This window comes from Amia ocellicauda, chromosome 13, assembly GCF_036373705.1.
Source record: "Amia ocellicauda isolate fAmiCal2 chromosome 13, fAmiCal2.hap1, whole genome shotgun sequence".
NCBI lineage: Eukaryota > Metazoa > Chordata > Actinopteri > Amiiformes > Amiidae > Amia > Amia ocellicauda.
Genome location: NC_089862.1, coordinates 24,483,512 through 24,507,998, shown reverse-complemented (window position 1 = coordinate 24,507,998; position 24,487 = coordinate 24,483,512). Strand labels below are relative to the sequence as shown.

The window sequence follows — 24,487 nt, the reverse complement described above, 5'->3', positions numbered from 1 at the left end:
GTAGTGGGGGGGCTAGGTGGCTGTCTGCACTGCCCCCTCTGCCTGTTAATTATCCTGAAATGCTACTAAAATAACTGCTATCTGTTATAAGAGTCATGTGGTAAATCAAATTGAAGGGCTCTTGGGTTAAGAGATTTTCCCAAAGGTTAAGGTGAACCAAAGGTTAAGCACCGCTTTCAAGCGTCATTTCTTAGCTGATGATCGTAATGCAGAGTGTCAGAGTGGCGATACTGCAATTATGCCGAGGGAGCTGACCTGCGTGGGATTGCGGTCAAGCAGTCAAGTGCGCTGTAACTTAGAAGCGCAAATGTACACATTTTTCAAACTTGAGTGTACATCTCCTTGGGCTTTGATGTGGGCCTATTGGTTAGGCATCTTAAATCAGTTACAGTTAGATGAAAACAAGATTAAAACTAACCCTTTTCCCACTGAATAGCAGTGATTTGCGATTCATCATCGGCATTATTGTGTTATTTTTGGATTAATGGGTCATAAAATGTAGTGCCAGTTCTACCATTCGTTGAAAGATCAGAACTCTTTTTAAGTGGTTGACCTCTGTAAACTTCAGCTTTGATGGAGTGAAATGGTACAAACGGAACAGAAATACATTAAATGTTATAAAAGTCACATATTTGTACTTGTATTAAGTTTTGGCAGTAAAAATATCTAATTTGCATTTACTTTTGCAAATTCAAAACGTAAAAAATAGAAAGTAATTTGGATTCCAAGTCTGGAAGTTATACACTTAGTTGGACTAGATAATTTAATGTAGCATCAGTGATATAAAATATTGTATCTTGTGGATTGTCCTATGTGTGCAAGAAAAAGCAGACCTGAGTGCATCTTGCCTGAACAAAAATGACAGTGGATATTTATGGTGAAGTAGCTACAAGACCCTTTCCCACACCCACGCCCCCCCACTACTTCCAGATGACAAACTGCTGAATTCCTGAACAAGAAATGAGCTCCACAAGCTGAGGCTTCATTGCAGGATCTGCTGGTCTTTTTAAGCAATGTTGCCAGCTGAAAGAGCCTGGGAGCTGTCTCATAACACCCCATGTTATGAAGATAACATTTCACTGTTGGAAAGGATAATGACTTTGGCTGCTTTCTGACCTGCTGTGCAGGGTGTGTATAGACTTCTATAGGTCAGGAAGTTCTATAGGTGCCTTAAATTGTGTGATTGCATACAATAACTTTTTTTTTTTATGAAACATGAATTAAACATATAATTAAACATGGCAATTTTACCTCCATTTGAGTGTTGAAGTTCTCTTCACAGTTTTCTTCTGCCCTTTATTGAAATGGGTCTTTAAGAACATACATGCATGAAGATTTACCAATGAATGGAGGCCATTAAGTCCATCAGGCTTGTTTCATCGTAACTTCAAGATCAAATAATCACATTCAGTATATTTTTGAGTGATACCAACTTTAACAACATAGCTGGAGAGTTTGTTCCACACTGCAACAACTCTCTGTGTAAAGATGTGCCTCTTGTTTTCTGTTCTGAATGCCTTTAAAATTAGTTTGTATTTTGTCCCTGCATTCTTGTATCATTATTACTGATCTTGAAGTGGTCCCCTTCACTGACACAATCAATCCATGATTTTTAATAACTGAATCAAGTCTTTACCTAATTTTCTCTGTTCTCTTGTTTCTCTGAAAAGATTCGGTTCCCTCAGCCTGCCCATGTATGACATCCCCTTCAGACATGGAATTAATCCCCTTGCTCTCCTTTGAATTGCGTCTAGAGCAGGAATACCTTTCTTGCAAAGCAGTGACCCGAACTAAATACAATGCTTCAGATGACTTTTAACTGGTGCATTGTACAGTTTTATTGTTACTTCCCTTTTTAAATTCTACACATTTTACAACATTCCGGTATTTGTTTTGGTTTTTTATTTTTGGATTGCTTCGCCACACTGTTTAGATGAAGAGAGTCATAAGCCCATGTAAATTCTTTCTGATGTGTTGCTTCTTCTAATTTTATATCTCCCATAATGGGCTTTCATATGATTGGTATGTATTACCTTGCACTTACCCACATCCAATTAATTTGCCAGGTGTGGCCCATAACTGAATATTATGTTGTACTCGCACAAATGATCTTGACTAAGCATTAATCTTCTCTGTTGTTGGAAAGGAGAAAAGAATAACCATATTCACATTTTTTACCACAGCCATAGACATGGCAACACTTTATGCTGCCTACAGAATCTATAATTACTATCAAGGAGTAAGACTGTGAAATGCTAACACTTGGTTGACTTGATGTTAATAATGACTTGAGTTGCCACAGGGAAGGCAAATACGGTGCTTTTGTAGTTTTTCTGCCATGTTTTTGCTATTCTGGAAGGTATGCCATGACACATCTTGAAATACACATCCTCATATCCCACTGAAATAGATAAACACATTTGTGGGCTTTTGTTGAGTTTATAATTTTTAATTAAGTTATTTTATTGGTAGAATGGAACTGGAAAAACGCCTCATGTCTTATACCCTTATCGCAACATGTAAAAATGCATAAAACCATCATTTTAGGACCTGTGATAGTTCCCTTTTTACATAGTGAGGATAATCTGGGGGGTAACGGGCCTTTTTGAGTTCAGTAAGGCTGAATTAATCCTCTTCTAATTGGAAACTGATTGAAATTGTGTAATTGTCCATTTAAGTGTCTTCCTCTTGGAGGAGTGGGGAGTAATATGAACTGCAGTTACAATTAATTTCAGTCATAACATTTTCAACATATTGTGATATATGTTGAGGTTGATTATCTAATTTCTCTTTCAGTTTTTTCCTACATGAAGTAGGCTAACTATTCAGTAGATAGCTTAAAAACACTCAACACATCAACTCAAATGGCATATAGAGCTATGTAATGTTGTACCTAAATAAAATGTACCAATTTAAAGTCTGGTGTGTAGCTGCTGTACTTCCTGCTACACACTTTCTGAAAGTATACTTTAAGTCATTTGAAACAGTTTGTCTAAAGGTTATTTAACATTACAGATACCAAATTACTTAAAAGGGGTGGCAAAAATTACATATTAAACGTCTTATGTAAGAAATAGGAAACCACATATGAAATGATCTCCTTTAAGTAGTGCAAATGTGGTGTAAATAAATGATACTGAGAAAAACATACACAGGATCAACTGCAGGGTCTATAGAGCACCTGTGTTAAACTTTCAAGAATATTAATCGATTTAAAGCTTAACTGTAAGATGTTCTGATGCTGGAATCAGTTTCATCCCAGGCCTGCACCTCATTTGAGTGGCAGCATGCCCTGAACTTGTATTTGAACTGGTAGGAGCTAGGTCAGCTTGTCAGGTTTCTGTCTTGGTTTGCTTTGTTTTGTAAAGCAACAAACAGGGTGCTTGTCTGCTAACTGGACCTGATTGATAGCAAGCAGTGAAGAGGGGGCTGGCTCCAAGCACTTTACTGTGCCACGCTTGCTGTGGGAAACTCAAGGGGAGAGATGGTTATTGAGATTGCAGGAGGTCGCTTTGTCTCCCTGACTGACAGGCTTTAGGTGAATGAGACCATTAGCCCTTTATAGTCTGGACTTCCGACTGGGGTTCACGGAGATGAGCTAAAGATTAATGGTGGTCTCTGTGCAGTGACTTCTTTAAGCTGCTCAGGGAATGCCTGTGAACTTGACTAGTAGTTGCAGTTTGTTTGCATGCATTTTTTTACATTTTGTATTGTCCTGTTGTCTTCCCCATGCTTTTCTTCCATTATCATTTTGAAAAGCCACGGCAAACATGATCCACTCATGAAAGAATTTAATAAAAGTTGTAATACTAAAAATGTAAAATCAGTCCATGCATTCAGAATCACATTTGTGTTAATTGTTCTGCATGCTTAGACTGCATTGGAATTATTATAGCATGGGTGTAGCCCATTGTATTGAATATATGATTTAATATGACAAAAGCATGTAATCCTCACTCGGTGTATTCACAAAGATATACTGCTGCTACTTCTATTACTAACCTCACATTTTTCTGCATGTTCTTATTTATTCATGTCTGCTATATTGGATACATGATTTCTCCCTTTTTCTTCTTCATAATCATGTCTTGCCAATTTGCTTTAGTTTCCCAGTTGGTATGAACAGGCATATCCCAGAGCGTCACTCCCTCTCAGAGCAGGGTTACTGTCGTATGTTCTTGTTCCATCTCTGGTTTCTGCTCGTAATATCGGTCCTCTGTGAATAGGTTGTAGCGCTTACATGTTTTCCTTTTAATGTAACCAGGCAACTTTAAGTCTTCATAGGTACGCAGTCTTGGCTGGGTCAGAACCCCTAATGCATCCTACTATTATTAGTAAAGCATTTTTGATCATAGTGGGATTCCCCAATGATCATAACATGTGGCCTTGACGCCACCAGCTGAGATGCAATACTGATGGTTCATTGGCCAGGCAGTGCTTCTCCTATGCACTATTCCCTGGTGAAGTACATTTTCATTAGATCGCATCGAACACACTTCATTAATTTGTTGACAATAAATTAGACAATGCGCTAAATCTTTAAAGCGTTCCAGTGATATTATGCACTCTGCAATTTTAGTGCTGTGTTGCTTGATCTAAATAAATACAGTTTAAACAGCCAACTTGGAACATCAAACGTCTCCTCACTGCCCAGTTTATCCTACTTTTCTACAATGTGTGTCATTATTAGTATTACTGGGTTGGAGAATTAAGTATCCAGGCATATGGTTTTCAAGATAAAAACTCACATTAATTAAACAGTTCTTCACAATTATTTGTATATACATTTTTTAAACAAACAAACTATTTAAAGCAGTATTTAGTATGCATTCATGTTAGTGTGTGCATCCTGTTGTCCTGAATCTCCCTTTCCCAAAGCTTTCTGTCATAAAGCTTAGTATATTAGACTTATTGTGGTCTATAACTCATACTATATTCTATATTACAGAAATCTCCCACATCCTGACCTATATAATACAAATAATTATAATATTTTCTTGGATTAATTTAACATCATCCTAACACTGGGATTATGAAGTGTTTGAATCGAGGAAACCAACTAGAATTAATTGGTAACAAATCGCAGGTAGGATTCACTCAGTGTGTTATGTAAATGCCACAGAATGTATTGGAAGGAATAGAATAGAACCATTTGTTCCACTTCCTCCTATCAATCTGCATTTTAAACTGAACAAAGCCTTCACTGCATGTTTATAAAGCAGAGGATAAATGTCATGCTGAATTTAAATAAATGGAGGCACCAAACAGGGGTGTGCCTGGCCATCATTTGTGTTTGCTCTGGGATTGTACCTCTGTCAGAGGTGAGCAGAGGGGCAATGCATCCTAGAAGAACACACAGACAGTTTTATTTGCTGACCAGACCCTTGTCTCCGTTTCTCTCTTGGTGAAAACCATTCCACGCAGTTTGCCTTCACCCGAGATGCAGTCCGAATACTGAGCAACAAGGGAATCGCTGCACAAGCTTTTGAAAATATATTGCTACTAGCGTCTTTTACCTTGCGAATGGGAATCGTCAGATTATAGAACTCCCTACTGTGAACACATCGAATATTGATGGTTCACGGAGCCAGTCCGTAATGAGATGCTACCATGCTCTACATATTTTCAAGTGCAAACCATGCTGAGAATGCCTTTTGTGTTGTAGTAAAGGGAATAACATGGAGATGTGTAACAAGCTTAATGTCTATACGTTTCCTATTAGGTCTGTGTTTAAATTGTTGCTGACTTTAACATAATGTTTACCATAAACCCAAAGAGTTTCTGATACTATGTTAAAAGCATTCATTTAAATAAAAAAACACACCTGTTACTTTCTAGTTTCAGTTGGGATGCAGCTGTCTTCTGAAGTATGATTTTAGAAATGTTGGAATATTTAATTTTTCGTCAAACACAGCTGTAAACTTGTGAACTTGACTGTCTAAAAATATATTATGTTTTTTTTTTTTTTTTACCTGAAAAAAGGATATAGGCCTGTATCATATTATAGCCAGAGACTCCAGATTAATATTCTTAAATATGAATCTGCTTTCACCTCCAGCTTTATTTATGATCAGTATAATTGTTTTGTATTTGCCTTTTATTTAACCAACTGAATCCCATTAAGAGTATATTTGTTTTGAAAGATACTATAGAAAAATACCTCCTTGTGCTTAAAAAAAATAATAGTCTGACTGTATTGAAAAAATAATTTCAAAGACTTTGTAACTTTAAAGTTTTGCAGAAAGTAATTGTCATAGTACAAATGTAAATGAAAATATAATAGTAATCGTGCCAAAATAATTAGTTTGCTACTTCTAAAAACTTTTGCACCTATGCTGCTTGTGTTCTGCTTCCTTGAGTTCTACCTATCTATACACAACAATATATGTGTACAAGGAGATGACAGGACAATAAACTAATCATGTATTTGTTGAAAATCTTGACCATTGAATTGTGCAGAAGCTGCAGTTTATTTGCTTTGAGAAATCAGGATTTCTCCAGCTGCCAGTTCAGATTTTTAATAGGACATCATTTTCAGAAACCACATTGTGAAGAGAACGACAAACCCTTTTGTTTCCCCCTGGGCACAAGTCCAGTTCAAAAGCTGGATAAAGCTACTTGGCGCCAACGCTGTTGCTACTTCAGGTGGCTTTATACAAGGTGGGGGGGATTATGTGACATGGTTCAGAGATCAGGAGCAAGTTACTCTGCATGTTTATTTATTATAAGTAAACCTGTCTTGATGTATGCAACTATTATTTTGGCCTTTGTTCTGATTCTGATATTTCAGAAACCCTCCACATCCATACATAACTGTGCTTGAAAACCGACCAGACTGTTGGCCTGTGCTTCTGAGGGAGATTGGTGACTTTATTCAGCAGTGTGTAGATAAGTGAGTGCTTTATGTTACTATGGTTTTTAAAGGGTGACAATAGGAGAAGAGCAGAGTCACTCAGATATAAAGCTGCTGAGGCCTTGTCATTTAACTTGTCACACAGTATCATTGAAATCCTGCAATACTTTGTTTTTCTCTTTAGATTTTTATTACAGAACTGTGGTCAGTTACAATTCTGACTGTGATTTATTATTCATGTGATGTATAAATTGTGTAAATTAACTCTGGCACACGTCTTTTTGTAATTATACTAAATTATTATTATAATCTAGTTCAACTATGCCTTTATCTGTCAGGTTTATGATTTAAGAGGTTCATTATTCAAACATTTGTGCACCTCAGCTTGTCTAGTTGATTATATTGAATGGTAATTACAACAGCTTTGTTATTGTGGTTGTAGAAGTAGCTGAAGTACATAACATGTAATTGCATGTGAAATAACACAAGAGCTATTCCTTGTACGATGGAAAAAAATGTCATTAGATCACAAGATTTATTTTTTTGCAAACATCAAATTACAAGGCACATTTTAAAAGATTAATTATCTCAGTATTAATTTGTTCCAAATACCTCAGTGAAAGGTACATTACCTTATTTGATTTGGCCAACTTGACCTTAGTTCTCAGTATATACTACTTATGTAATAATATTTGAATGTGGGCGATATCATAATCATGCTACTCACACCTGAGAGGGGTTTTTAAATGACTTCCTTCTCGCTGCAGAATGGAGCCAGCCTATGTGACCATGCTAGCACCATTCCTCAGGTATTTGTACTGTGAGCCCATGCACTTACCTGAGCATGCCGAGCTGAGACAGAACCTGCTCAGGGTCCTGTTACCGCGCTGTCAGACGAAGGAGGAAGAGAAGGAGCCCTCTGCAGTGACGCACAGTGTCCTCCAAGTGCTCTTTGACCTCGTTCCACACCTGCAGGTGGGCTTTTCATTCAGCTTTCAGTTCATAGCACAAAATAGGACTCTTTGCTGCTATGCATCCTGTTTCACTGCGACTGGAAACGAAGTGCTCTTGTGCCTGCCAGAGTCTGAGAATTGTTCAGTTTTCAGTTTTGATTTAAAGATGCAAGTAATTTTTACATGGTACATAGATGGGACAAGAACATTTAAAAGGTGTGGGCCTAAGTGGATCTGTTACTTAGGAGTCTTTTGAAGTCACCAGAAGATATCAAGGAATGGGTGAGAGCATAGGGCACCTTTTACACTTGACATTTATATTTTTCTGGAACTTTGGGAGTTTCTCATAAGCATTTTTTTTAAGTTAGAGTTACATTTTAAGCCATTATATATTTACTCAAAAGTGTAAACTCACAAAATAAGACAACATTCATATATGCATGCAATATTCTCATTACATTTGTAATGTAACTGAAAAACAAAAGTGTTTTTATCTCATTATACAAGTCATAGGGAATTACTGGGACATTGAAAAATAGGTCAAATTACCCTTCTGAATGTTCTGAAACAAGGATCCTTTTTAAATTGCTTGATTCTATTTACCCGGTCACCTAAACCAATGTGTGTTCTTTTTCCAGATTGCCAGTGTGACTCAAGTGTTAGAGTTGGGTCTGTTTGTGAAAGAGCTCTCTTCCAGTTTGATACCACACGCCAACTTTTGGAGAACTGAGTTGTGCCAGCTGTCCCTCCAGCTGCTGTGCGCCTGTGAGCTCAGCTTGAGGATCAGTGGAGACTGCTCTGCTTTGATTGACCTCATCGAGAGACATTTTCAAGTCTGTTCGGAGGTGAGCAGCGGAACGAGTGCCAGGCACTGTGTGAGATCCTAGAGAGGCTTTTGGTTGCAGGACGGGCCAGACATTCGCTTTGCAGAAATTGGGAAGACGTGCTGTGTCACTGAACCTTGACTGTACTGACATGGGTGGATAATTTGTAAGCCTCTGTCTGCAAGGGCCAGACCTTTGTATGTTATCAGCCAGATCAAGCTAACGTACAGTTTTAGAAAATACATTTCGTTTCTTTTATTTAACTATCACTGGTGGTCATATCAAGGAGAGAGAGACAGAGACAGAGACAGAGAGAGATGCATTGGTTACTATGCTGCTGCAGGCTAGGGGAGAGAAAATTTACTTGTGCCTCTCTCCTCCGCCGTGAAACCACAAACTCTGAGCAGGTGCTGTGTAAGCCTGGGGAGAGAAATACCATCCTTCCAGACCCAGTAGCCTGGCCACATGTGCAGATGAAACTCAGTAGGTGGAACGAGGATCTGTCAGTGTTAAACAAGCCAGACCATCTGAAAGTTCAAAGTCCTGAGACCAAACTCACCCCCACTCACCACACACTCTCCCACAAAATCTTTGACCTGCAATTTGCTTCCTTGCACTCATCATCCATCAGATTTGCTGCCGCAATGTTTTGCTTCTTCCTTGTGTTTCCTTTATTTTTCTTTCTTGTAATTTAATTCTGATTTGTTTGTTTGTTTAATTATATGTTTTGGTCCTTGTCGTGTGCAATTTGGAAAATGTTGTTTGTTTATGCTTTATGAATTTACATGAAATTAATGATGACATATGTAGTCCAGAAAGTGAACTGATTTTTGGGGGGTGAAAAAGAAGGATGCAATTAGATTTTGTTTAAATTATTATTGCAGTTTTTTATGTGAGAAAACTATGGAGGAGAATGTAAGGTAATAAACAGAAAATAAATGAATGTTAGGGAAAAAAATGAAAGACTTTACAAAATGTATACTGACAATTATAAGTAGTGTGAACAAATTGTTTATTTAAATTTCCCTATGGATTTTATAATTTCCAATTCTCTCCTTTAACTGGTGTTTTGAAAAAATATTTTGATTCAGTCAGAACAACCTGAGAGGAAAATATAATTAACTTTTCAATTGGTGTGCTTTTGTCTTTTGGACCTTTACACAAACGTGTTCCCTTGGCCTAGAATGAGTGTTTCTCTTGTTTCAAGGACTGAAGTGCATTTATATAAATTCTGAACACATATACACACACACAAAGAAAAAGAAAAATCTTTTGCATTTTAAAATATTTCCACTGTCAAGTGATTTCTCACCAAACAGAGATGTGCTTATCCCTCGTTAATTGAAAGTGCTTGTGCACCCCCAAATGAAAAAACTCTATAAAAAATAACATAACAATAATCTGTTAAAACCTGCTGTCATAACACTAGTTAAATGAAAGATTTTGGAAAACAAACATTCAGAGGCACTTAAAAAAGCATTTATTTGTAAATGATTTCCCTCCTTTTCATGTACACGAGTTAGTAATTGCTAATTTCTAGACCAGTTCACCTCAACAAACCACACAACAGCACAGAGGAAATGAGGATGACATTTTCTGCACTGCCAAGCCCATGGTTCAAACAGTGTCAGACTGAGGATTGACACATCTCTCACTGATAACAGTACAGTACACTCTGCAGACATCAGACAATATTGAAACAAGAAAAATACTTGTCTTACGTCCCTGCTTTCTCCCAACATATCACCGGGTATTTCACTTTTGTTTATTGAAGTGGGACTGTTTTTCACTCTATAAATTAATAATCAAATGAACATATAAGTTATATAGGCATTCTCCTTTGTTAATTTAAATTGTGGCTGATGACTTCATCCCAACCAAACTCCAGCCCCATTCTACCCATTGTACACTGTCCCCTGGTACCTCCCGTTTACAGTTGGCAGTGGGTTTAAATCAGTGAATTTTGGCTATTGGACAAACCCTTCACAGACCCAAAATGGATGTCCAGCCTCCTTGGTATTTACCTCAGAAATTTAAACAAGAAGTTGAAATGTAGTAATTATTATGTCTAGTATAAAAATGAAATGCAAAAATGAAAGCTTATGTTCCACCTAAATGTATTTGTGGAGGAAACCATAATTTGGAAGATAGTGCCTTTGCTTAAACCACTGACAGCTTTATAGACACAGGTGGTGCTTCAGTCACACAGCAATTTACAGGTTTTTGTAGTCACTGTTAATCATGGGTTAATTCGTGTTGGATATTGAATCATCTGCAAGGATTTTTTAACGCATAAAGCTAAATTTAATCATTGGAATAGGAAATACAATTTGTATTCGTCTCTTCTGCTTTTGCCAAAAACATTAATCAGCATACACAACATTATTTTATCACCAGTTCATTCTTTTCTTGTCACTTATGATAGGGAAAGAATGGCTTTCCTACTTTTGAAAAAATGTTTATGTGGGTTCATAACGAAAATACATTGAAGAAAGCATATATACGCATTATTTTTTGTATTTCAAAGTGGAACCAGGGACAAATAAAAAGTTCTCTGGTATTCATGAATGAGATTATATTCACAGTAAAACTGCCTTCTTCATTCTTTTAACTGTTTAAAAACCAAGCTCACATACTTTTAAAGTATGAGAATTACAGTTGATTGATGTCACCACTGCACTCAGCAGGAAACATTTTCGCTATTCATTCTTGATGAGTGGAAAAGATGGCATAACTTACTGGTTCCATTCCATATTTACTAATCCCATATTGCTTTTTTTCAGTGTGGATTGATCAATTTATTTATAAAAATGTGTACATGCTCCTGTCTTGGGAACTACAATACTTTAAGTGGTGTAAGAAAATGAAAACAAAAGTTACATGACCAATACAATGTTAATAAATGTTATTATTAGGAAGCAATGATACAGTTTCAACTATGAAAACCTCAAACCTGCCCTGAAATTAATTATTAAACCTTCAAATTAAAAATGCAATACGTTTGTGATCTAGAAGTTTGACTTGTTGTCTGTTGATAGAAACACCTTAACAGGGAAACCATAAGTTTTTTGTCATAAGTATTTTTTTTATTTGTTTCAGGACTTTCCTTCCGAACAGATGATAGTTGGTCTTGCCTTGCTCTTACTGAGGGCCCCAGCAACACAACAGGCAGCCATTCTTAATCTTGGTAAGCTAAAGACTCTACAATTTAGGGTGTATAATTTAAATATGAAAAACCTGATAACCATGCACAATTTTTATAATGGTATTGCAAATGGGAAAGGATAGACATTCTGCATATTTTCCCCCACCATTTAAACCTGTGAAATGTGTTAACTGAGTAAATAAAAAAAAAGATTATCCTTTTTCCACAGCTTTGAAGATCCTCACTCCTTCCGAGATGCCAACATTACCAGTGTCTGCCCCAGTTCTGGTGTTGCCATTACTGCAGGTTTTGTCTTGCACAGCTCTAATGGAGGCATTATCGGACAGTCAAATTAAGGCCAGCAATCGACATCTGGCATCAACCCTGCTGCAAATTGTCCAAGGGGACGCCTACAGAGGGAAAAAGGTACTGAGATTTCCAAATGCCATGTAGAGGCACACTGAACAAATGAACTCATAACTCTTCATTTCCATGTGCAAACACTGAGAGCACGGGGAACAGATTGCTTAAGAAAGGGGGGAAAAAACACAAGTTTGACCTCTGAGTTGGATTGTGGATTAGATATGGTAAAAAGGAATTAACATTTAAACACCTTAGGGCCTACATACGAGAATCTCCAAATTACTGCAAGAAAGCATGGATTGCCTCTAGCACTTCCATTTTTAAAGGCTGACATGATTCCTTCAGCAATGGAGCATGTTATTTGTGAAATGTTGAAATCTGCACTGCAATAGGGGAATGTCTGGTGTACAAAGCTACTGCTATTTTACATATATCTGTTAGATTCTCAATATACAGTTAATGTTCTATGTACATGCATTTAATTTAAAACAGAATGACGAAAACACAAGTATATTATACCAAAATTATTAAAGCTTAGACTTAAACTACTGCTGCACTGAAATCTATACCTGCATCATTGAAGCTGTGAGTGTAAATGAGTAGTTGTAAGGAAATGGATTTAGTGGAGGTTTTTTTGAACAAAATATTTTGCTATCCCTTCTTGTTTTTGTTAGGATGCCATCAAGCTTTCATTCCCAATAAGTGACTGGTACAGCGTGGTGCTGATAACTACAAACTTACTGCACAGGCTCAATGAAGACCAAGCTGCTGCCTGCAACTGGTTGTGTTCTGTGCAGTCTGCTCTGCCTTTGAACGACTGCGTCCCTGGACATTTTCCTCTCCTTCTGGCCTTCCTCATTGTCAAAAGTGATGGAAAATGTTTGGAACTGGTGTTGAAAACTGTGATTGAACTGGCAAAAGCTGATCCCTCAAAAGTAGGTGTTGTGTTTGTTTTATTTTTTAAATATCTACCTAATACACTTCTGTCACTCTTTGGCGATCTTGTCGGTTTGGAGAATTTTTCAAAACCTTTATAAAATGCAATGCTAGTATATCTTAGTATATTTTAAATAGGTTGTTTCTGAGTAGCTTACCAGGTGCCAGGGAGTGTTTCAGTGAGAACTCAACTGTCCTTACTATGCTATTGCTCTGCTGTTTGTTCTGTGCAAGTGTGAAAAGAGGCTGATGTGTGGGCAGAGCACAATTCTGAGGATACATACTTGATGCATTGTAGTTGTAAGTTGCTGAATAATTTGAGTTTCCCAGCTGGGACGGTATAAAATAGCAAAATATCAGCTTCCAAGATTTAAACCACATCATACACTGCCAGACAAAAGTTTTAGAAAACCTACATTTTTAATTTTTTTATTGACATTTATGCAGTTTAATGTCTCAGTGCACTCTGAAATTAAAGCATAGAACAAATAAACAACTGGAGATAAAAAAAAAAAAACATGGAATCATTTTATCAAAATTTAACTCCTTAAGCTCACAAACCCCTCTGGTACCCTTAAAGGGCACCAAATCCATGTGCTTCTCTTTGATCCCATATATACTCTTCACTGTTGTGTTGTTTGCCAAATGTTTGGTATCCCATGAAAGCTGAGACTCTCAGCTTTCTAATGATGTGAAGCAATCACTGATGTGAAAATGTTGTTTTTTAAACCCCCCCCCCCAAAGTATAGTGCCAAGATGCTAGAATCCCTTGCTATTTACTTTGAGTACCACAGAAAAGGCCGTTGAGAATCAGAATACTACCTAACCATATTCATCCATACCTGTAGTGATCTGGTCACTGAGCTCACAGAGATAATTTATGTATCAGTTGAGGGAACAAATTTACTGATGAACACCTGACCGGAAAGATAGAAATTTGTCACCGAGACAAAGGGTCAGCTACTCAAGTACTTTTTTTGTTAACTACTAAAGTAGTTTTTTTGTTGTATTTTTTGCAAGGGGTAATGTGTATGGGATTTCCCTATTTGCAGACAAAGTGGTTCTTGGGAGTGAAAAATGGGAGCTGTACAGGAAAATTATGTTTACTGGTATTTTTTAATTGGCAGTCTCAACATAGCAAATACTTACAAGAAAATGTCACTTGAGAACAGAAGATTACTATTGATGACTATTTCCCCCCCTCTAACTTTTTTGAGGTGTGGCGGTTTTTAGATAATTGAATGTTTCAAAGTGTATTGGTATATAACCACTAATTTTATGAACAGAACTGTTAAATGTATCTATTTACCTATGAAAAAGCAATGTGCTTAGAGTACTTGGTGTAGATTTGCCAATAGATTCATGTTTCTGTCAATACAAGCAGAGTAATAGGAAACTGGCTCATATTCACTGGTTCTGCCACAGCATTGTTTGTATTCTTTTTTCAGAACATTATTTTTAACCAAGATCAAAACAAAGACAGTAGAACAGTTGTTAAATGTCCATTGTTCCTTATTCTAGTCAAGGTTAGAGAAATTAAATTGATAACTACATGTTTTCCCTAGATTTGTTCAGATAATCTGAATAAAACTAACATTTGAGACACAATTTAATGAAGCATGTTTTTAGCTTTAATTATTTAGTTCCACTGCCTTACATTCGGATATATTAAATAGTGATTTTTTGGTTTGTTTTCCAATGCTTTAACAATTAACCGCACAGTGGAGTGGACAAAATCCTAACCAACATGATGCATGCTGTTTTAGCTCAAAACCATATCTCCTCTGTTATGTTAGAACAATTAGAACAGCACAGGACAATTAGGCTGCTTTGCTAAATAATACTGGGAAGTGAAATAGCCTAAATTATATTGTATTGCCTCCTATGAGTGTCCTACTTTTTTAGTACATTAAAAGGCAATTTTCCACACAGAGGTCTGCTGGAAAAAGAAACTTAGAGAGCAAAGGCTGATGAGACAGTAGACTAGGCTCTCTCCCTTATGGATGATTAGAGATGCAGATGTTGTGGTTGCTAAGCAACATGCAAGGTGCATGAAATGAGAGCGATAAGCACTTTATGTAAATAATCTGTTATCAGAGCTTATGTTGCCCTGAAATGTGCTGCAGACTTGAGCATTTATACATTCCTTAATAAATTATTTGACCTGTTTATGGGTTATAGTGACTTTTTTATTATTATTATAATTTTTTTTAATATATATATATAAATTAAGTGCTGCAATGATGTATTATTCTACATAGAAACAACATTTACTTACGTTTACCAAATTCTGGAACTACAAAAGACAAATTACTCGATCACTAGAATTTATTGCATTTCCTTCTTATTAAACAATACAAGTCTCTCTGCTGCAATTTAGTCTGGTTATTAGCTCTTTGGGGCTTGTGGGCCACCAATAAACAGAAAAAAGACCAACAAGCAATACTTTAATTTGCATATATAGGGTTATACTGTTCAGGTATGAATTAATTTAATTCTCTTTAATTACTATAACAATGCGTTTCTCACTTTCACACTTTATCTTCAGCTTAGTCTCTTTACATCTAGATGGCACTTAAAAAGGAACAAAAGGAAGTTTTACTAATGCCTGTCTCACAAATTCCCCCCAAACATATTTCACATTCTTTCTCTGAAGGCAACTATTTGCTTCATACAATTGTTTGTCTTATTGATCATCTAAGAGTGCAATACTTATTAACATATTTTATAGTTTCAGGTACTTTCATAAGTACTAGAATGAAACAAAAACATTGTCTGTGTGAAACTGATTTCCACAAACACACTGTATTCTTGTTGCATTAATATGTAAAAGGCTGCATGAGAAAAAAACACATTTATTATTCATCTTAAACAGGTATCTTTAGATCTCCATCTTGACTTTTCTGATTCTGGATTTGATAACATTGAGTAAGCCATGAAAGTACAATAAATTACATCTAGAGGCACTGCTTTATTATTTTTTTTATGCATATGCATATATGTATTTATTTATTAGCAGACACTCTTAACTACGGCAGCTTCCAAACATTAAAAAATGTATAATCAGAACAAAATACGAGAAGCATACATCCTAGTACGATGTGCTAAGAAGTGCCAATGTAATAGTTTTGTCACTATGTGCTAAAGGATGGGCTAGACATAGAAGTTAACATACAGGAGCAAGAGGGAGCATATTTAAATAAGACATAATAGTGCATAAGAACAAGAGTACCAAGCTGTTCAGGAGATTAAGCTGCAGTATTACATCTACCTTCTGGTAAATACCTTCGATAAATTGTAAGAAAATGCAAGATTGCAATGATTTTTCTCTCTAATAAATGAAAACATATACAATTTTAAGAATAAAAGCACTGTGCAGAGCAACATAATGTTTTACAGATAAACACAACAACCCAATGATAACATTTATTCACAAAATATGATCCTGCAAAAATAATCACACGTCCACTGTTGTCTAGAGGTTAATGGGAAGCTTCTGGAGCTCTTCTAGAAGCTTCCAGATGTATGCTGTTTCTACGAGGTATAAAAAGAGGTTACACACAGAAGCACATCCATTACTGGCATTCAGTGTCATATTCAAAGGCAGAAAGCTTTCTGAAAATTGAAGGCAAAAAGGGTCATTGTTCTCCACAGTTTGGGTGAAGGCTATGAATAAAATCACAAAAAATATCATCCATCATCTAGAAGTTCAAGGCTAGAGGACCAGTCATTAACTTGCCAGGAAGAGGATGCAAGAAAATGGTACCACTACATGCTTTGAAAAAAGTGATTTGGGAGAGTCTTATATCATCAAGATGCAATGTCTCAAAAAGTACCATCCAACGCTGGCTGCATGATCAGGTGTTAATGATAATGATCCAAAGCATTCATCCAAGTCTTCAACATTTTTGAGTGGCCATCGGAATACCCCAACCTACATTCAATAGAACATTTGTGGTCTGGACTCCCAAAAAATAGTTCACGAGCAAAAACCAAGAAATCTATGAGAGCAGGAGAAATTCTGCCAGGTGTAGTGGCCATAAATCCCTCCTGAGAAGTGCCAGACTCTATAGAAGATCACAGGAAACCTGTTCTCTGGATCATCAAAGTCAACCGGAAATGTTCAAGATACTGATTGCAGGGATGTGAATTAATGTGATAACTCTGTGTCTTTAAAAACACACCATTATACATAACACCTTTGGTGTTTCTCTGTGCAGTTTTGCTAGTATTTATATTCTATATTTTATCAAGGGTATGAATACATTTGGAGGGCATGGTACATATGTATCAATACATATGTATCTTAAATGGGAAAGCCCTGAGCCACAAAGACTCAGCCCTCTCTGCTTCCTAATTGACAAGTTGTATGTAGAGGTGTCATCAGTTTATGCTCCAGTTCAAGACGCACATCCTTCTTATCATCGGAAACAGAGAGAGCATGTTGGACACAGCTCACAATTCACAATTTGCTATGACTTAATCCTTGCCCTCCTGGTTTAAAGGTCACATCAGCATGCACTGTATCAAAGGCAAGGTTAAGATATTTAGGGAAATAAATCAGTGCTGTGGTTGTGTTTCCAATGTTACTTCTAGGACCTTAGAGTTGTAAGGGGTCAGGGGTCAGATTCCAGCGTTCTCCCAAGTTTTCCCCGAGTTTTCTTTTGCTTGATGGCACACACTATTGTTATTAATGTTGTTGTTATCAGCAGCAGCACAAGTACTAATTTTTCAAAGTTCATGCAAATGTGCAGTCCTTATTACTTTTACTTATAGCTTGATTCTTATCCCGCGATTTAACTGCCAATCAGTGTGTTATGTTTAAAAATACATAGTGGGATGCATTTATCTTGACAATAGAGAAATCATTTGAATTTACTAATGCAGGGGCACACAGATTGTTTACAACCAGCAGGCAGTAAACACTTAACTTAAGGCCATGGATTCTGGTTGGCTGGACTCGCACATTAAATTTGATCATTGGGGGTTGGGAACGCCTGCCACATATGATGTTTGATAGACTTCTACCTGAAATGGTTCAGAAACAGAAACATTATGTGAGTCACCTGTATTTGGTCTTCAGGGAGACATAGATACTTTTCTCAGACACGATACAAATTAATATTTATTTTTTTCTTTTAATTTTATTACTCAGTTTGCACAAAGGTGTTATGCTTCTGTTCAAGGCTTTATATATTTGTGAGTAATTTATGATCTCAGTAACTAAGAACACTCCTATTTGAGTACTCTTAATTTGGAATACTCCAATAACAATTCAGTGTTATATTTATTTTTCCTACATGCTTCGAACTACAAATAATACAAAATAACCTATTCTGTTCTGAAATTAGCAAATTAAGTGAGTTGGATAAAAAAGGTCACTCTGCGATAATTCTTGCACAGTATGACATTAAGAAACGATACAATAAGATAAATTGAGCATGATGAAATATATACTGAGTGTAGTAATTATGGAGGAGAACAAAGAAATGCAGAAATGTCATGTAGACTGCACTGATTTTTATTTTCTACTTTTACTGTGACAGGTTCCAGACCTTGTTCCTGTTTTGATGTTCAAATTAGGAAAGATTTCTGACCCAGTTCTATCTCGTGCTGTGTTGTACACTTTGCCATTATTAGGGACTCACAAGGTTAGTGTGCATTAAAACAATTGTGTTGTATTTCTGTGTTGGTGTTGCTATGTCTCATCACAAGGAAGAAATTGGATCCAGACTTTTGCATAGTAGTTACGTATGTGTGTGTGTGTGTGTGTATGTGTAAATGTATGTATATATTTATTTATTCCCCACAGTTGACACATACAGAGAGATCGTTTTTTTTCTGTACGTCTGCCCTGTGTTATATGAGTCAGTCACTGCAGGGAAAGATTTACTTTATTTATCCAGACATTGCTTTTATACCACTGGTTCTAGCGTTATATAGCCATATGTCACTAAAATACTGTTTTGTTTTGTTTTCTGTCAGTTTTGCGTTCCTCAGATACTGCAAGCATTGCAGATGCTGGGAAGTGCACCAAAATTAAGGGCCGTGGTAATGAGGCTCATGACCTCCTTATGGGAGAAACAGGTGAGAAATATATACAGGGAAATATTTTCCCTGTAAGGTTTCTGAACAAAACTATTGTGTTCTGAATCAAAACTGCCTATGTAGCTCACCTTCTAAAGTGAAAGAATGAGGAAGACCATATTATACTTAGCAAAGTTTGTGAGGTGTGACAGTGGTAGCCTTTTTCAGGACCGTGTGTATCCAGACCTGCAGAAATTAATGGGAATGCTGGAGAAGTCTTCCATTGTGGTTGGGAAGGAGGAGAAGTGGGAGCAGATTTTGGCCAAAGCTGCGTGTATCCGGGACATCTGCAAACAAAGGTGAACTCGACACAGAGCTTTATCACAACTGCTTTTTGTTGAGCAAGAAACTTATAATTTGTTGTCATAAGATTATTGTCATGTCATTCACTGTAAACGTTTTTACAGTAGTAAATTCATATGTTCATGTTCCCTATGTATTTTACCTGCATGGTATAAATAGTTTACGTACATTGGATTACTTAATTGAGTAGCATTTCCATTCACAGATAATGAACTAACAGCAAAATGGCAATATTGTAGTCAATTACTCATTGTACGACATTACCCAGCTCTGAATTCCTTTATGAAGTTGTATTTGTCTCTGTGGTATAACAAAAAGATTAATTTGTGATTTCGGACAAATAAATATTAGTAGTCTTCTCATGTCTTGTACTGTAGACCTTATCAACATGGCGGAGACATGCTGGCGGCCATCACTGAGACATTGACGCTGTGTTCCAAGAGTGACCAGGCCACACCCACGGCTCTGGTCCTTCAGGGACTGCATGAGCTGTGCCGTGCCGAGGTGAGGACTGGCCATCCTGGTGTTTTGCAGGAGTGCCCTTCAGCGGTGGTGATCAGTTACTCCATTTCTAACAATTTGCTTCACACATATAACTTTAGGACTAAAATTTTTAGTGATTCTACTACTCGCTAATAATCATAACTACAACCTTAGCCTAAATAATAATTCTTCTGAGACATTTTACTTATTTATTTTTGTTTGAAAAATCCTGTTTTTATTCAGAATTGTGTGCCCCTGTTTTGAAGAGCTTTTAACTTTTAAGCTTCTTGTGCTTTTATTTTTCATTTGGGCCACTTTGTCCTTTCTGCTAAGGTGATACAGGTCATTCTGATTGTGTGTTCAGCTGAAAATGCATTTTCTTGGTGCAGGTTGTTGACATACGGTCAACATGGAATGCCATCTCACCCAAGCTGAGCTGTGACTCGCGCCCTCTTGTTGTCAGAGCCCTGACTGAACTCTTTGCCCTGGTTCCAGCTTTGTCTGTGAAGACCGAGGAGTATGAGGTACTACAGCTCTTGTAAAAACAGTGAACAGCCAACATCACATTTTTTGTGCAACTGCTAGAGATGAGATTATACTGAATGTATAAAAAGCTGACAATCTTTTTTATATTAACTTTGACTTAATTTTAGTTCAGCTTGATTTAAAATACGTCTATAAATGTATATGTGTCAAAATGGATATTCTGCTCTCCATACCAGAAGTTTGCTCATATCAGCAAATGTCTGTATCTAGCATTTCAAACAGTATTTGAGGGTGGTTCTACTATAATGAGACTGTGAAGATTAGGCAGTGTTATATTTAATGTTTTATCCTTCATTTGATGTGCTATATTGTGATCTTTCTGGTGATGTTACCTCTTAAAGAGTTATGGATTTGCTGTTATTTTTTTCCAGCAGCATTGACCTTGACCATTCTCGGATGTGGTGTTTGTAACCAGTTAATTATGGGACCCTCATACTTTGAGCATTAGCATAATTAATTAACTCTGCTTTGATTTGTGTTACCGTGGGGCTAGGTTAAGGTTTTGTGTTAGGTATTTGAAAGCCTATAACTGGATAATATCCTTCTCTCTCACTGCAGATTTATATTCCCCCATGTTCTTCTTTTTTTCCCTATAGAAATTTAAAGACCAAGTTGTCAGCATTCTGTGGAACTATGCCCTGAATAAGGTTAGTATTTCAAGAGGAGGATTCAGTGTCTAGAGGAACTGGTTAAACCCTCTGAGAATCTTTCTAGAAAATAATAAATGCTATCAAAATATGAAAACCTCCCAATGTGGTTTTAAACATAACCCACCTTTGAGCTTAAAACATGTGGGATAGCAAATTAACCACAGGACTGTTAGTTATGAAGTTTGCCATAATTTTGCCAGCTATGTTTTATGTACCTCGGATGTTTTGTGTTCCTTTGAGGTTGATGTGGAATTTGTGGTATGCTTTATACTTTTGAAGGGCACATGTTCATAATAGGGATGGGAATTTCTAATTTGTTATTTGAATACTCGGGGACAACTTTTTTGTGTATTACCTAAGGCTAATCCCTGCTCTTATGCTCCCAAAACTAATATACAGGCCTACTATGGATTTACAGCATGATAGTTTAACATTACTAGCTACCGCATACACAAGTACTGACATCAGATTAATTGAAATCAAAATGACTTATGTATTCCATAATATTTAAATAGTTTAAAAAAGGTTTCTTGACAAAAATCCATGTAGACATTTAAAATAGATGTTTATTTTACATATCCAAATATGACTCATATAATTTGCTTGATACAAGTAATGTAGCATAATTACCCTTAACCTTTAGTTTAATTTAGTTCTCAGAATTTTCTCAGCTGTAAGCAAACTGTCATTTCTGTATGTTTTGTTCTTTCATCTTTACTTGTCTTTAAGCCAACTGTTGGGTGTTTGTATTTCAAGTGGTTAATCATCTAAGCAGTTGATCTGTGGTATACCAGTGATGATGTACAGATATTACACTGTACTCTGGTGTCATCTCGCTAGTCAAAATACTTCCACACTGAACTCCATTTTGAAGCGGGTTTGACATTTCTTAAAATTGCCTGGCATAAAATGTATGTGTGATTGTGGGTGGGGGATATTTTTCCAGTCATTACAGCAATGTTTCTGTTTCAGGACCCTCTGATTGCCATTTGTGGCTATAAAGCTCTCTGTGAGTTCCCAGACAAAGTGCACACAATACTCCATTTACCAGAACAGGTGAGCACTGTGGAGTAGTGGTTAGGGTTCTGGATTCATAACTGGAAGCTTGTGGGTTCAAATCCTGGGTGGGGCAGTGCTGTTGTATCCTTAAATTGTTCCAGTAAAATTACCAGCTGTATAAATGGATACAAATGTAAGTTGCCCTGGATAAGAGCGTCTTCTAAATGACAAATAATGTAATGTAATGTGAGAGTTTCACTCCAGGACAGAGCATGATCATTGTTAACTCCAAAATCCATGGAGTTTTGTTTTATTGAGAAGTGAAGCCACAATTCATGTAATAAAATAAGGAAAGAGAACAATACAAATGCTGTTTTTACTTCAGTATTCACCAATTTATTTTCTTCTTCCACTTTATGTTCCTGTGTACAGAAATTAGACTCAGAGTAACTCCCCAGAGATTTATTTTGAAACCATTTTCTATGCATTTCATGTTTAGTAAGTGACAAGTATTGAGAGTCTGGAAAAATTAATTAATGTTGTTTCATAGCTCATCCATTGATTTATTGAAGAATGCTCTAACTCTGAGGAAGTCTGTGAGTTGTAACGTTTGCCAGGTTGTTTTTACACTAAAATGTTGTAATAGATTACAACATTATTAGATTATAGTTTTTCCTAGAAATTGGACTAGTTTCAGCAAGTACTTTCATTACCCCGTAATCATATTTTCATAGTACCTCATCATATTTTTATGTTGATGATACTGGCTTTAAAAGTTACTCCCTGAAGGCCTATGTACTGAAAATAGCTTATTATTCCATAATCCCTTAGTGTAGGTTGCATATATTACCAAAGCAACCCATCTTTGTTGCCGTAGTTACCACACACTGCGCATTGGAGTATTATCAATTAAAATCCATTCTGGAAGACTAAGATCTGGATTATCTATTTGTGTGTAATTTTCTTAAAACCAAAGAAGGGAAAGTGGAATTAGGGTGCTTACTTCATAAGCTTGAACGCTTCCTGCAGCAGTAGGATTATACACTGCGATGCCATTCTCGAGTGTGACCGCAACATTTTGTAAAGGACTGTAGTGCAAGGATTTGTGAAAAGAGCGTTTGAACAAATTACAAGTAGGTGCGACTCACTTAGTTTGTTTTTTAACCTTAATGGCACTGTGCCACAATATACTTCATGTATTGATCCGTTTTCTAACGATTATGATGGCACCATATTGAATGGTTTGCAGGCCCGTCCCCAGCTGAAACCTCCAGACAGTGAAGATGAGGCAAAAGAGGAGGAGGAGAAGGAGGAAGATCTATCTGTACCCGGCGCCTCCTACATCAGTCTTCTGTCTCTTACGCCTCCTGCAGTGTTATCTGGTATGTGCTCTGAACAATATTTTTTTTTTTCAGCCACAGCGCAGGTTTTCCTGATCAGCTTTTGTTCCTAATCAGTGACAGGCAGGGCTCATACATGACTGAGGACTGTGGTGCAGAACTGGCAGTGAGCGAGGAGCTAAAGGGAAGAAAATAAACTTTCTCTTCAATAATGATTTGTGTTGAGGGAGTAATGATGACTTTTTGTAAGTACCATTATTCTATTGCTATCACTGTATTGATCATCCTAATGCCAGAAATGTTTGACTCTGCCAAGCCCATTGTAGAATGGTGGCTTACAGTGAATTATATTTGAATACAGGAAAACATGTCCCTTTTTTTTTCATACCAACCTGCTGTCCAGTTATCATTGCGTATTGCTCTTACCATGGAGCTTACATGTTTTTAAGGCTAGAAAATATATCCCCAGTGTGAAACTGTGCTACTTATGCAGGCATGGACAGGCGTAGGCCAGTTTAGCTGGAGCAAAAATACATACACACCTGAAATAACAAAGCACAAGATTATTGGTAGGGGAGTGATCTTATCCCATGATTGACAGCTTACATGGGAGAAAAATGTTCTGTTCTCTGGTAGAACTAAAAGTATTTATTTTACAGTGCCCCAGATAAGGGGTGCACAGTGTGTAATTCCCTGCAAGAAACAACTTAGGATTTATTTCACAACTGTATAAAATCAAATGCAATTAGTTGCTTTTTAAATTTAATTCTTTGCAACCACCAAAATGTTCTATTGGTGCACTTGCGAAGGATCGATTTATTTCACAATCCATTTCTGTGACCATAATGATACCAGACCCTCTATACTTTTATGTTTTTAAGAATTGCATCTTAAATTGCAACAATATAAAGTTAAGTCAAAAACAATTTCTAGACTAAATCATATTTCATATATACGAGTGACAGCAAAAAATGCAGAACACAACTAAGCTATGAAGTTCTGTTT

General features: G+C 36.7%; 1 protein-coding gene across 2 annotated transcripts in view; it reads left to right on the top strand.

Annotated features, from left to right (window-relative positions):
* focad (focadhesin) overlaps positions 1-24,487 on the top strand; it is a 71,499-nt gene that overhangs the window by 10,848 nt on the left and 36,164 nt on the right. For both annotated transcript variants that reach the window (XM_066720253.1, XM_066720254.1), the window contains exons 6-19: positions 6,791-6,892; positions 7,621-7,828; positions 8,445-8,651; positions 11,730-11,817; positions 12,005-12,201; positions 12,813-13,073; positions 18,621-18,725; positions 19,060-19,161; positions 19,330-19,460; positions 19,842-19,968; positions 20,337-20,471; positions 21,090-21,140; positions 22,116-22,199; positions 23,392-23,524. In XM_066720253.1, coding sequence (XP_066576350.1) covers positions 6,791-6,892; positions 7,621-7,828; positions 8,445-8,651; positions 11,730-11,817; positions 12,005-12,201; positions 12,813-13,073; positions 18,621-18,725; positions 19,060-19,161; positions 19,330-19,460; positions 19,842-19,968; positions 20,337-20,471; positions 21,090-21,140; positions 22,116-22,199; positions 23,392-23,524 — 1,931 coding nt within the window. The remainder of the gene's footprint in view (positions 1-6,790; positions 6,893-7,620; positions 7,829-8,444; positions 8,652-11,729; positions 11,818-12,004; positions 12,202-12,812; positions 13,074-18,620; positions 18,726-19,059; positions 19,162-19,329; positions 19,461-19,841; positions 19,969-20,336; positions 20,472-21,089; positions 21,141-22,115; positions 22,200-23,391; positions 23,525-24,487) is intronic.